This window comes from Equus przewalskii, chromosome 10 (assembly GCF_037783145.1).
Source record: "Equus przewalskii isolate Varuska chromosome 10, EquPr2, whole genome shotgun sequence".
Taxonomy (NCBI): domain Eukaryota; kingdom Metazoa; phylum Chordata; class Mammalia; order Perissodactyla; family Equidae; genus Equus; species Equus przewalskii.
In genome coordinates, this window is record NC_091840.1 from 1,215,278 (window position 1) to 1,228,962 (window position 13,685).

Below are 13,685 nucleotides of genomic sequence, written 5' to 3' on the forward strand. Positions count from 1 at the left end.
TGGTGTGTGGTGTGTCTGTGGTATCTGCAGTGAGTGTGGTATGTGGTAGTGTGTTTGGTTTGTGATTGTGTGTGATGTGTGTGGTGTGTGTGGTGATGTGTGTGGTGTGTGAATATCTATGGTGCCTGTGGTGTCTGCAGTGTGTGTGGTATGTGGCGGTGTGTTGATGTGTGTGGTTTGTGAATGTATGTGATGCGTGTGGTGTGTGTTGCATGTGAATGTCTGTGGTGTGTGTGATATGTGGTGGTGTGTGTGGTGTATGTGGTGTCTGTGGTGTCTGCTGTGTGTGTGATATGTGGTGGTATGTCTGATGTGTGTGGTGTGTCTGTGGTGTCTGCTGTGTGGTGTGTGTGGTGTGTGAATATCTGTAGTGTCTGTGGTGTCTGCCGTGTGTGTGGTACATGGTGGTGTGTGGTATGTGGTGGTGTGTGAGGTGTGTGTGGTGTGTGGTGGTGTCTTTGGTGTCTGCCGTGTGTGTGGTACGTAGTGGTGTGTGTGGTGTGTGATGTGTCTGTTGTGTCTGCCGTGTGTGTGGTGTGTGGTGGTGTCTGTGGTGTATGTGGTGTCTGTGGTGTCTGCTGTGTGTGTGATATGTGGTGGTATGTGTAATGTGTGTGGTGTGTGTGGTGTGTGGTGTGTCTGTGGTGTCTGCTGTGTGGTGTGTGTGGTGATGTGTGTGGTATGTGAATATCTGTGGTGTCTGTGGTGTCTGCCGTGAGCGTGGTGTGTGGTGGTGTGTGTGGTGTGTGTGGTGTGTGATGGTGTCTTTGGTGTCTGCCGTGCGTGTGGTACATGGTGGTGTGTGTGGTATGTGGTGGTGTGTGGTGGTGTGTGTGGTGTGTGGTGGTGTCTTTGGTGTCTGCTGTGTGTGGGGTGTGTGTGTTGTGTGTGGTGGTGTCTGTGGTGTCTGCCGTGTGTGTGGTGTGTGTGGTGGTGGTGGTGGGGGTGGCGTGTGGTGTGCATATGAGCGTGGGAGGCTGTGTGAGGCCCTCAGGCGGCCTGGGCCCTCTGCCCTGTCTCCTGGGCCCAGCAGCAGTCGGCCTGGCAGCCCTGGCTGTTGGCTTCTCGGCTCCTCCTGCCCCGGGGCCCTTGCCCTTGCCACCCTCCCCTACGCCGCCTCCGGGGCCTGGGCTCAGAGACACCCTCGGTGGCCAGCCGGGGCGTGGAGGAGGCCCGGACGCAGTCTGGTCATCCCGCCTGCTGGACCCGCCGGATTGTGCTCTGCACAGCATTTCCCATCCCGCGGGCCGGCCTCGCAGGGTGGGTGGCGCTCCCCGGCTCAAGTGGAATGGGCGCTAAGGGCGCTGGGGACATTGGGGACGAACATTCCCAGACCGAGAGCCACAGGAGGAACCCGGAAGGGGCTGGGTGACCCTCGGAAGCGCGCCGATCCCGCGTGGTTGCAGGGCCAAGATTTCCAAAACCAAACTCAAAACCTCCTCCTGAGTAACGCCGCAAACCGCATTGCTCACCCCGCAGGCTCCTCTCGTTAACCCTGCAGCATTAATCCGCAATGAACGGGGCCTGGGGCCAGGCACGGCCAGGTGGGCGGACGCTTTGAACCACGGAGCGCCGCTGAGCTCCTTTTCCCGGGAGAAGGGCCCTTCAGCCGCGGCCCAGGAGCTCAGTGTCCCTCTGCCTGAAGAACCCATAGCGGCCTCTCCCGAGGGCGTCGTCTTGCAGGGAATGGCTGGTCCTTCTGAGGACACGGCCCACCGCCTCTCTCTGCTCTAGACCCTTAAGTTTCAGCAGCTCCCAGGGGCTGAAGTACAAAGTGTGACCCGTGGAGACGTGGGGTGCACACTGGAAGAACTGTGCGGTTTTGCTGATTTATAGCGAGAGAAGAGGGGAGGAATCTGTGTGGAAAGGACCCTAAGGGGCTGGGTCCAGTGAGGAAGGAACCGAAAGCCACACGAAGACGAAGAGAGACGTGGGCTCACTCAGCAGAGATCTTGATTCTGGGAGAGAGTGCGAGCAGCTCAGGGGCTCCACCAGTGTGCTTGGTTGGTGGACTGAAACCCGGACCCAAATATGGCCACTCTGAATGAACTGAAAAGGCCAGAACTTCCTAGGCACCCTGCAGAGGAAGGTCCCCAAAGGCACAGAGAGATTGGAATGTTAGTGTTGGGCCTGCTCACCCCCCTCGGAGGGCCCAGAGGATGGATGTTCACCACACTTTAGAGAAATAAATTCATGATGGGTGCCCCAGCATCCTTGAAGAGGTCTAAAGAGGCTCTTTTCTGGAGGCCGGAACTCTCAGCGGGAACTGCTGCCATTGATCTGGGGTTCCTGAATTCACTGGGATCCAGGGGGATCCCAGGGTGACAAGGGCCAACAGGTGGCATTTAATCCCCAAAGAGAAATTGGTCATGATTAACACAATGGTAGCAGAGCCAAAGTGGTGACCAAAATATTGGACGTGCAGAGATCTTAGCCACTGGGCAAGGAAACTTGACCCCCTGAGAGCAACGGAACATGGAGGAGTGGGAGAAGATAAACAGTAGTTATGACCATGTGACCCGCTGCAGAAAAGAGAGCTGTGATAATTTCGTCATTATTTTTACACAAATAGATTTGCATAACGTAGGCAAGGGAGGCGTATTCTGCCACCTTTTAGGTTCTTCTGGCTGGTCTCAGAATTAAGTTAACATGAGACAGATTAACAGGGGAAAATCAAGCAAAGTTTAATAAAATGTATGCATGGGAGAAACCCAAGAAAACTGAGTGACTCGCCAACATGGCCCGCGCCACCACATTCAATACCATCGTTGCTAAAGACAAAGGAGGGTGTTGGGAGTAGTGGTTTGGGACTTCAAAGGGGAGGAAGGCAATTCACGTGGAGGTGGAAAAGAAACGCTCGTTAACAAGTGTTTGCTCTGCCTTGGGAAGAGAATGGGAGCTGAAGAGGGCTTTGACCACACGGGCCTTGCTAGCTTCCTCCCTGTCTATCACATCCAGTTGATACGACACTACAGTTATCCACCGTGATGACTGCTTCCTGGGACTGGCCGTCCATCTTAAATACCTTCAGGCAGTCAGGGGGAAGGTCAAAGTTTTTCCTGAGTCTTTTGACCTTAAAAATAATCACACCAGGGGCTGGCCCCGTGGCCGAGTGGTTAAGTTCGCGCGCTCCGCTGCAGGCGGCCCAGTGTTTCGTTGGTTCAAATCCTGGGCGCGGACACGGCACTGCTCACCAAACCACGCTGAGGCAGCGTCCCACATGCCACAACTAGAAGAACCCACAACGAAGAATATACAACTATGTACCAGGGGGCTTTGGGGAGAAAAAGGAAAAAAATAAAATCAAAAAAAATAATAATAATAATCACACCAAAGAGACATATTTTGGAATGGCAAAATCTGATCTCCCAGAGTGATGTGGATCAAGGCTGCCCCAGGGAGAGAAGTCGCAGGGGTCCTGGCCTACGTGCTGCTCTATGTGACCCGATTCAGTCTAAAGTTATACGACCACACAATAACCAGACCCCCCTGCACTGGTTCCATTTAACGACTTTTTACGTCGTTCCTTTGTCTCTTAGAAATAAGTCACGTACCCATGCCTTATAAATTGAGGCCTAACCCTCAGCATATTGCCACTCTTCACTGCCCATGGGTCCTGTCCCCATGCTGCAGCCCTGGACTGCCCATGGGTCCTGTCCCCATGCTATTCTCTGAACAAAAGAGCACTAGTACCAGACCTTGAGAGTCCAAGAAATCTTTCTTTCGACTCCTCGCCTCACCGAGCCCACATCAAGAGCACACGTTAACCAATTTTTTCTCTTCTCTCCTCTTGTTCCCACACCATCTGCCATAAGACGTGTTTACAGTGGCTAACATTCTCAGTTTTTAAGTTGCAGGTGTGGGGGCCTGGAATTGGCCACCCCAAGATATGTCTCTTTGGCATGAGGATCATTTTGAGCTGGTTACTTTTGAAAACTGCAGATGGGAATGAGACTCTGAAAAGTGGAATTTACTTACCCTTTGGTAAGAGACATTTACATTTGTAAGGGAAATCTCCATCTGTAAAGGTGTCTCCCTCTGTGAACCAGGAAGAAGTGGGGATGACCTTATCTCTAGAAAGTCTTGATAAATCAATGCGGAAGGCAAGGACTTAAATCTGCATAATAATCTTACTCTTGGTTACCGTACTTGTCTGGTAACCTCCTGTAACTGACTCCCCCCACCCCAACATCCTCCTTTGTCTTTAGCTGAAGATGATATTTAAGGTGCTGGCTTCAGCCATTTTGGCTAGTTGCTCAGATTGCCTGAGGCTGTCCCATGTACACGTGTTATAAAGCTTTGTTCGATTTTCTCCTGTTACTCTGCATCATGTGAATGTAATTCGTTCACCGGCCAGAATAACCCACAGCCGGTAAAGGAGATGTCTTCCTCCCCTACACAGGATACCTAAAGGGCGTACGACTCAGTTGGAAGAGGAATGAACATCAACCAGAGATAGATAAGGGGCGTCATGCCATCTTTTGGGGAGAGGGTAGCATGTGTTTGGTCGTGTGCTGTTGGTTGACTTACGTTAGGCAGATTCTGCTGTTGGCTTTCCTTGGAAGCTCAGTTCAATGGCCTGTGGCAGATTTGTCTTGGGCCCAGGTACGTCGCACGAGGCTGAACCCAGAGTGCCAGAACCCCTTTCGCTGCATAGTTCCGAGCTGGTGTGGAACACAGGAGACATTTCACCAGAAACTTGAGAAGCGAAGCTGGGGCAGCCACTTCTTTTAATGCCTGGAAGGCTGATGCAGCGACTGAGTGCTCCAGAGAGAGACAGACTAGGGAGGCGGGACATCCAAGGACAACACGTGACCCTGGACTGCACTCTTTCACTGGGAAGAACTGAAATGGGGAGTTCCAGTTGTGCACGACGAGTAAGTTCCAGAGACCTGCTGAACAGCACGGTGCCCAGAGCCACACTCTGCACCGTACCCTGCAAGCCCAGGAGAAGGGCCAGATTTCAGCTTATGCACTGTCACTGCCAACAAAAGCCAACAGAGCTGAGGAAACCTGTGGAGGCAATGGATATGTTTATGACCTTGATTGTGGTGATGTTTCACGGGTAAATGCATGTGTTCAAACTCTCCAAATTGTATACAATAAACACGTGCAGTTTAGTGGATATCAATTACATAGCAATAAAGCTGTTTTTTTAAAGAACACCATTGGGACACCTTATGAAACCTGAATAGGGGCTGAGCATCACATGGTCAGGACACATGGTGTTGATCTAAGGACTATGACAGTGGCGTGGCATTGTACGTGTTGTGTGTGTTGTGGTTGTGCAGGGAACAGACACTAAGCTGTTTGGGGGTTCTGGGGTGCTAGTTTTGCAAATTACTCTCTGGTTCAGAGGAAAATAACTTCTACTATCATTGCAACTCTGAATTTGTTTTTTTAAGATTTTTTTTTTTCCTTTTGCTCCCCAAAGCCCCCCAGTACATAGTTGTATTTTCTTCGTTGTGGGTCCTTCTAGTTGTGGCATGTGGGACGCTGCCTCAGCGTGGTTTGATGAGCAGTGCCATGTCCACACCCAGGATTCGAACCAACGAAACACGGGGCCGTCTGCAGTGGAGTGCGCAAACTTAACCACTCGGCCACGGGGCCAGCCCCCCCTTTTTTTTTTTTAAGAGTTTTTTTTTTATTCTGAATTATTTTTAAATGAAAATCCTCTCTAGCGTTTGACAATGTGTCTGGAGTGTAGTGGTGGCCTTGGTGAAGCAGGGCAGGCACCGCTGGGTTTGATTCGGGGTGTAGGTTGATGGAAGTAGGGAGACTGTTAAGGGGTGGGTACTTGGGAGGCCCCCCGACCCAGAGGGACCTCTGTGAGTAGATCAGGCAGGGGGTGGGCAGGGGGCTGGGGGCTGCCCCCCAGGCCACCGCTGCTGAACGTCCCTATCCCCCAAGCCACCTGGAGGTCAGCTCCCAGGGCTCAGGACAGGGGTGGAGCAGGTGTGCTCCGTCCTGGGGATGTTGTGAAGACCCCGCAGCTGACACTGCAGATGAGACAGCCCCATGCTGCCCAAGGGAGCTTTCCAGGCGTGCCTCCTGCGTGCATTCCGGGGGGATTCTCTCATGCACAGAGGTGATCTCAGTTGTCCGCCTCCACCGCCTGCACCGAGTCCCTCTTAAGAATGAACTTCCAATGGCTATGGGGGACTCTGACTCTGAGTGAGGACAGGGAACAGGGGCCCACCTGCCTGTTGGGGCCACACCTGGAGGGCCTGGTGCAGGTGTCACATGCCCTGACCTGACTCCCAGACTTCCAAGGAGGCACTGGTCCTGCAAGACCTGTTACACAGGATGGGAGGCACTTGGGATGCACCCTCAGACTCCTTCCCAGGATAGAATTACCATCAGAATCCACAGGCATTTTAAGTGGCACAAAGAAGGAGCACGTATTAAGTTCTTTACCTGCCTCTCCCCAGAAGAGTCCACAGATTTGGAAATCTGAGAGAGAGGAGGATGCCTCAGGGAGGTCACATCTGTGGGCAGAGGGCAGAGACCTAGGCTTGCATGGCCAGGACTTAGTGGCCTACACACTGGGGCCATCAAGGGGTTGAAGTTGGTGGGAGCAGGGGACCAACTTCAAGCAAGGCGCAGTGTGCCTTGGCCATCAGCCCGGGCCCCTGGGCCCAGGGCTTGCACGGGCCAGCTCCAGGCCATCTGTCCCCAGCCAGCCAAGAGGTGGCACGTCCCTCAATCCAGGATTTATTTTTAATTTCTTTTCAAACCCAGGATGGAGACTCTGCCCAGAGCCTGTGGAGTGTGGGGGAAAGGGGAGGCCCCTCCAGGGGAGTCAGCTCGTGCCAACAGGAAGCAATAGCTTCCTATTGCACTGATGCCCCACCCTGGCCCGGGGGCCCCGCCTCTTGTCCTTTGGTGACCCATACACATTCCTGCTCCAGCCAGGTCTATAAAACCTCCAGGTCCTCCTCTCCCGCTGGACAGAGGAGTGGAGCCAGCATGATGCAGCTGAATTTCCATGGGCTGAAGGCCCTGGTGACAGGGGCAGGGAAAGGTGAGTGTGAGCAGAGCATGGGGGCGGGGGCCTGAGGTGGAGAGCAAGCTGGCCAGACCCGAAGCCTCACAGGTCCACACTGAGGTCTGTGAGTCCCTTGTGTCTGTCCTAACCGGCCCCATCAGCAACTGTCCCCCACCCACGGCCCTAGGACCTGGGTCTGGGCAGCTTCCCACCACCCAGCAGGCCCCGTTGGGACAGGACACTAGCCCCTCCCTGCTCAGTGCAAGATCTCCCCCCAGACCACCATGGAGGGCAGCCCGCAGCCTCAGGCTGGGCAGATGGGGGTCCCAGCCAAGGCCTCTTCCCTGGGCCCGGTGGGAAGGAGCCACCCTCTGGGGCCTCCCTTGACTGGATGCTGGCTGGCAGGCCTCTGATCAGGCGCTCATTTAATCCCAGGCGATCACCCCCTGGCCAGCACCCTCCCACTGCTCTTTCCTGAGCAGCAAAGCTGCAGCCCCCACCCCCAGCCCTGATGCAGATGCTTGGGGCCATGTGCCTCCCACTGCACGCCTGTAGGGATCGGGCGGGACACTGTGAAGGTCCTGCATGCCTTGGGAGCCAGAGTGGTGGCTGTGAGCCGCACCAACGCCGACCTGGTCAGCCTCTCCAAGGAGGTGAGGCGCCAAGCCCCGCCATGGCCCCGGCCGGCCCCCCACACCCCTGGGGATCCTCAAGAGCCTGCTGCGACCTCCCACCCCAGCATCACTGCCCAATGCCTCCTCACAGTGCCCTGGGGTAGAACCGGTGTGTGTGGACCTGGGTGACTGGGAGGCCACGGAGCGGGCGCTGGGCAGCGTGGGCCCCGTGGACCTGCTGGTGAACAACGCTGCCGTGGCCCTGACATATCCATTCCTGGAGACCACCAAGGAGGTCTTTGACAGGTGGGGAGTGGAAGAGCAGGTGGGCTGGGGAGGGGGCTGCTGAGGATGTGGGGCAGATGTGGCCCACGTCCAGCTGACTGTCCGCTCTCCCCCCAGGTCCTTCAATGTGAACCTGCGCTCTGTGTTCCAGGTCTCCCAGGTGAGCCAGCAGGGGGAGGGTGTGGCCCAGGGCTGACATGGCCCAGTGCTGACACAGCCCGGGTGGGGGTGCACTGGGGTCAGGCTGCCCCCTCTCCCACTCTGCTTCCAGATCGTGGCCCGGGGCATGATCGACCGTGGGGTACCTGGCTCCATCGTTAATGTCTCCAGCATGGTGGCCCATGTCACCTTTCCCAACCTAGCTGCCTACAGTGAGTCCCTCGGCCCAGACTGTACACCCCATTCCACGCCAGAGCCTCTGGGCTCTGGGGCTGGGCCTCTGGGCAAAGAAGCCTAAATCTCTAGGGGTCCACAGTGCTGCTCTCCCCTCATAGGCTGCACCAAGGGCGGAATGACCATGCTGACCAAAGCCATGGCCATGGAGCTGGGGCCACACAAAGTAGGCATGGGAGCATTGGGGGGTGTGGGGGCTGGGGACTGTGGGGCTTGGTCCTGGAGGTCAAGGTTGCGGGCTGGGAGAATGAAAATGGGGGCAGGGGGGTGAGACAGTCCTGCGGCCCACCCAAGGCTCTGGGCAGTGGGGTCAGGGGTTGACCCCTCACAGTGAGCAAGCTCAGCTGGACGGGGTGGGGACTGAAGCCTGTGGGGGCAGGACTAGTCCACTGCCCTTGGCCCCAGATTCGGGTGAACTCCGTGAACCCCACGGTGGTGCTGACGGCCATGGGCAAGCACGTCACGGCAGACCCCGAGGTCCTCCGCAAGCTGAAGGAGCGTCACCCACTGCAGAAGTTTGCAGGTCGATGGGCCACAGGGGGTGTGGGGGGTGGCAGGTGTGCCCAGGGCAGCTGGGCTGAGTCCCACTGACGCGGCCCACCGTCTGCTGCAGAGGTGGAGGACGTGGTCAACAGCATCCTCTTCCTGCTCAGCGACCTCAGCGCCTCCACCAGCGGCTTTGGGCATCCTTGTGGACGGCGGGTACCTGGCCTCCTAGAGCGCCTTGCACGCAGAGGCCAGCAGGACCCCGCTTGCAGCGCCAAGGCCCCATGCCTGGACCACAGCTCCACCCACATGCCCCACCCCACGGGCTCGCAGCTCTCCCGCTCCACCTCCATGCTCCCCACCATCGCCCTGCCGCCTCTGCCCGTCCCACAGCCATGCAGACCAGCAGCTGCCACACTCATCCGCATCCACCCCCTCCCTGCCAGAGACCCCGCCCTTGTCATCCCCACTCACCACGTCCTCCGGTGTGTTCCGGTTCATTTGCCGAAATAAACGGAGGTCATTGTGGGAACCAGCACATGCCAGGGTTCTGGAGGGGCAAGCCACGAGGGTTCGGTCCGGGATTGGCGGGGTGCACATTTTACCTTCCATGAAGCAATGAGGGGGCCAAGCCTGAAGCCAATCGGATTCCACCGCTGAGCCCACCTTTTGGCTAAAGGGCCAGCATTCCTTCTCAAGGAGGAGATTCCTCATGTCCATGCCCCAACCTGTAATACCCAAGCAGCCCCAGGAAGAGGGCAGAGGACTGAGGGCAGCGGGCGGCCTGCAGCCACCTTCCCTCCCCTGACACTCTGGCCCAGCCCTTCAGCCCAGCATCCTGGCTCATCGGTCGATTGCTGCCCATTGGAGAGAGCAGAGGATCTGCGGAGCTGCGGGGAGATGCCCCGTGCCCTCCCTAGGCCATCCCTAGGGAAGACGAAACCCAGCGCTCAGCCCGGGCTGACGGGAAGGGGCTGTACCCTTCTAGTTTATCCAACCCTAGGGAACCCAGCCCCACCTCTGGGCACACCGCCCCCCGCGACACCATCCAGGAGACAGCAGCCCAAGCTGGGGAGGCATCCACAGCTGCTGCTCTAAATACTGTCCTTGGCCTGAATCCGGGGACAACAGCCTTGCAGCTGGAGTGGCCAGAGGGTCTCGCCAGCCCTGCCGGGTTCCAGCTGTGCTTGCCTGGGTCAGGTCCCCACGTGGTATGTGCCATCTTGGAGGCCAGGGTGTGGGTGTTATGAGGGCTGAGGTGGCTGGTCAGTCAGCTGGACTAGCTCAGTGTCCAACCCTGGGCAGGCGGGCAGGGGCTGAGGGGTTGGGTTGGGGCCCTCCGGGCCCTGGTACTGCTAGACAGGAGAGCACAGGGCGTGGAGTGGGGTGGGGAATGCCGAGAGCACTTCCTGCCAGCCCACAGGGCCTCTCAGAGCAATGTTTTGGCCGAGGCTGGCTCGGGGCACGCCTGCCGCCCACTGATGACCACAAGACAAGTGAAAGGATTTGGATCCATTCTCGGGGCAAGGGAAAGCCACCGAAGGGACCTAAACAGATGTGCCTTTCAGGAGGGACAGGCTGGAGGCTGTCCCTTGCTTGGCCTCTGGCAGGCAGGGTCCAAGGTCAGGAGCAGAAGGCAGGGTTTGCTGGGCGGCCAGGAGTTGTGAGCTGCACCTCGGGGCCACCAGGGGAGGACTCATTTGGCCATCCTTCAGGGGCTTCTCAAACCTATGCCTCCTGCTGCCTCTGCTCACATCGAGCCTGTCACAGCCCCCTATCTGGGCCCAAAGCTCCAGTGATCCCAAGGCCCTGCAATCACTCATTCCTTCCTCTTGGCCACAGAAGGTCCTTGGGACAGTGGTCCTAGACTTTCCCATCATGACCCACAGAAGAAAACAGCTTTTCCGGGGTGCCTGTGTGCACGCGGGCACAAGTACATCTGTGACTGACCCTGAAGCCTCAGGAAGCAGAGCTCGCTCTTGCTGGCCACCATGTACCTCGATGACCCCAATCCTATCCCTTCCTGTCCTCTCCAAGTTCTTACAAGTGCTGGTGGCCTCCTGCGGGCTGGCAGGGCTGACTTTGGGCTCAACTCCTTGGAGGCTAAAGGGGCCCTTTGTCGCCACGGCCTCTCCTTCAGGCTTCTATGGCCGATCAAACTCTTCCCTCTGGGCACTACAGGTGAGCAGGCAGGAGCCACCCCAGGGCTGGGGCAGGGGCGCCTGCCATCCTTTCTGCCAAACTCTTCTCAGAAACAAAAACAGAAATGTTAGCATTGCGTTCTCCGCTTCACGTGTAGCTACACGTTCTTTCTGGTATTAACTACCATGTTAGTACGTAATCCTCTTCTTGGAAGGGAAGAAATGCCGGCTAAGAGCCGCTAGACCCAGTTCACGCCGGGTTGCTGGGTCGCCAGCGGGCAGTTTGAGACACCCGGCTCCCAGGCCCAGCGCGGACCCCGCCTGCCCCGCCCCAGCCGCGCCCACTGCTTTCGGCCAATCGCCCCTGCAGGCGGGGCCTCTCTGTGGGTGTCCCCGCCCCCCGCCAGGACTCCGCCCCGCGACTGGCCCCGCCCCGCGCCCTCCCGGCGGCCTCTTGCAATCCCGGGCTCGCAGTTGGGCGGTCGCGGCGCGCAGGGCCTAACCGCAACGCCATGGAGCTGGGGCTCGCGGGCCGCCGGGCGCTCGTGACCGGAGCGGGCAAAGGTGGGCCGGGGGCCGGGGGCGGTGGCCGGGGCGGCCGGGGAGGGGCGCCAGCACTGAGCTGCGCTCCCCGCAGGCATCGGGCGCAGCATGGTCCAGGCGCTGCACGCGGCGGGTGTGCAGGTGGTGGCCGTGAGCCGGACCCGGGCCGACCTGGACAGCCTGGTCCGCGAGGTAGGCGCCGCCCTGCCCCAGCGCAGCGGGCGACGGGCGGGAGCGGGCCCTGCACGCGCGGGAGCCAGGCGCTGGGGACACCAAGGACCCTCAACACCCCCTCCCAGGGCGCGGGGCCTCCGTGGGTGCTCGAGTGGCCGAGACAACTGTGACGCCCCCTGGGCTTGGAGAGAGGCAGAAGCGCCTGGCTGCTTTGCAGGCCCTGGGCAGAGGCGCTAGGACCCAGGGAGGAGGTGGACTGGCTGGAGGCGGGGCCAGGCTCTTGTTCCCGAAGCCCTGAGCTGCCCAGTGGCCCAGAGGCTGCGGTAACTGCCGCCCCCCCCCCCCCCCCCCCCCCACTTAGCAGCCGCGAGAAGGTGGAAGGCTCCTCTGGGACCCCTAACCCCTCCCCGGATCGAGCCTAAAGGTCACCCAGATCCAGGCCCCCTCCCTGGCGTGGCAGTGGCCCAGCTGTGCCCCTTCTTGGGCATGGAGCCTCTGGTAGCTGGACCCCCACCACTCAACACACACAGTGCCCCGGGATAGAGCCCGTGTGCGTGGACCTGGGTGACTGGGAGGCCACTGAGCGGGCGCTGGGCGGAGTGGGCCCTGTGGACCTGCTGGTGAACAACGCCGCCGTGGCACTGCTTCAGCCCTTCCTGGAAGTCACTAAGGAGGCGATTGACACGTGAGCTGGCGGGTGAAGGAACCTAGGGGGGAAGTGCTGTCCCCTGCAGCAGCAGCCCCAGTCCCTGACCCCGGTCTGTCCATCTGCCTCCAGGTCGTTCGACATAAACCTTCGGGCTGTCATCCAGGTGTCTCAGGTGAGCTGTCCTCAGGACAGGATGGGAACTGAAGGGTGACGCTAGTTCTGCTTCATGCTCCCTTTGCAATTCCAGATCGTGGCCCAGGGCTTAATAGCTCGGGGAGCCCAGGGGTCCATCGTGAATGTCTCCAGCCAGGCCTCCCAGCGCGCACTGACTAACCACAGCGTCTACTGTGCGTGAGCCCAAGCTGTACCCTGGCCTCCGCCCCCGCCCCCGTCGCCCAGCCTGCAGCCAGCCCAGGCTCCAGGCATGCCATCTCTCCTCACAGGCTCCACCAAGGGTGCTATGGACATGCTGACCAAGGTGATGGCTCTGGAGCTTGGGCCACACAAGGTGAGCCCCGCTGAGGTGCCTCCCACCACCCAGCCCACCTTGCCCAGGGCACCCCAGCCCACCTTTCTGACCCTCTGCGTGTCCCGGTGCAGATCCGGGTGAATGCAGTGAACCCTACAGTGGTGATGACACCCATGGGCCGGGCCAACTGGAGTGACCCCCAGAAGGGAAAGCCCATGCTGGACCGCATTCCACTTGGGAGGTTTGCTGGTGAGTTGGGTGGGAGCCCAGCTGGGAGTTGCAGCTGTAGCCCTTATGCCTGCCCGGGTGAGGGGCGGTAGGGAAGGGTGAAAGGCAGCCCCCTTCATCTACACCCACACCCTGACCCCCACCCCGTCCAAAGAGGTGGAGAATGTGGTGGACACCATCCTCTTCCTGCTGAGTGACCGGAGCAGCATGACCACGGGCTGCACCTTGCCAGTTGATGGGGGTTTCCTAGCCACCTGATCCTCCTCCACCCACACCCAGCCCTGCCCCCACCATCCCTCCAATAAATGTGATTCCTCTGCCCAGCCTACACACTGATTTCTAGGTTGCTGGCAGGTGGATGGAAAATATAGAGCTCAAGGCTGGCTGTAGTCCCAGGTAGGAGGACACCCATTCAACTTCCACCCCAGACCAGGTGGCAGCCTGGCTCCTATGCCTCAGATTTTCAGACCTCGCCAAGCCTTCGGCAGGGGTTGGGAGGCGGGACCTTCCAGAAAGCCAGGTCCGAAGGAGCGTGGGGAATTTGACCAAGGATGACCTTTGGCCCTGTCCAGAGGCCTCTGGGGTGGAAGCAGTGGAGTTTTTAACACCAGCTCTGTGCCTGAAATTCTGACATGAATGTTGGTCGATATTCTTTGAAGTTAATGAGAAAGAGAAAAGTGAAATAGGGAGATCTGAGTTGGCATTTCAGTATTGT

General features: G+C 58.5%; 2 protein-coding genes and 1 long non-coding RNA gene across 4 annotated transcripts; 2 read left to right on the forward strand and 1 right to left on the reverse strand.

The window, feature by feature from the left end:
• Positions 1–2,659: 2,659 nt before the first annotated feature.
• LOC139073786 (uncharacterized) lies at positions 2,660–10,943 on the reverse strand. The gene is made up of 4 exons (XR_011522781.1): positions 10,811–10,943; positions 9,241–9,316; positions 4,531–5,013; positions 2,660–3,274 (listed from the first exon to the last, which is right to left on the reverse strand). It is a non-coding gene; the product is annotated as an uncharacterized lncRNA (long non-coding RNA).
• LOC103551108 (carbonyl reductase [NADPH] 2-like) lies at positions 6,840–9,298 on the forward strand. Its single transcript, XM_008520426.2, is given in 9 exon segments — positions 6,840–7,024; positions 7,544–7,641; positions 7,754–7,908; positions 8,005–8,047; positions 8,159–8,258; positions 8,382–8,446; positions 8,686–8,803; positions 8,894–8,961; positions 8,963–9,298. Coding segments are annotated over 9 exon segments (738 nt in total). The 5' UTR covers positions 6,840–6,969; the 3' UTR covers positions 8,999–9,298.
• Positions 10,944–10,964: 21 nt separating the features above from the next.
• DCXR (dicarbonyl and L-xylulose reductase) lies at positions 10,965–13,298 on the forward strand. 2 transcript variants are annotated; one of them, XM_008520425.2, is made up of 8 exons: positions 10,965–11,471; positions 11,545–11,642; positions 12,155–12,309; positions 12,403–12,445; positions 12,521–12,620; positions 12,717–12,781; positions 12,874–12,991; positions 13,125–13,298. In XM_008520425.2, the coding sequence occupies exons 1-8, from the start codon at positions 11,420–11,422 to the stop codon at positions 13,226–13,228; spliced, it is 735 nt and encodes a 244-aa protein (XP_008518647.1). In that variant the 5' UTR covers positions 10,965–11,419; the 3' UTR covers positions 13,229–13,298. The 2 variants fall into 2 exon arrangements, with proteins under 2 accessions (XP_008518647.1, XP_008518646.1); XM_008520424.2 differs by having other exon boundaries at positions 11,316–11,471; positions 12,696–12,781.
• Positions 13,299–13,685: the final 387 nt, after the last annotated feature.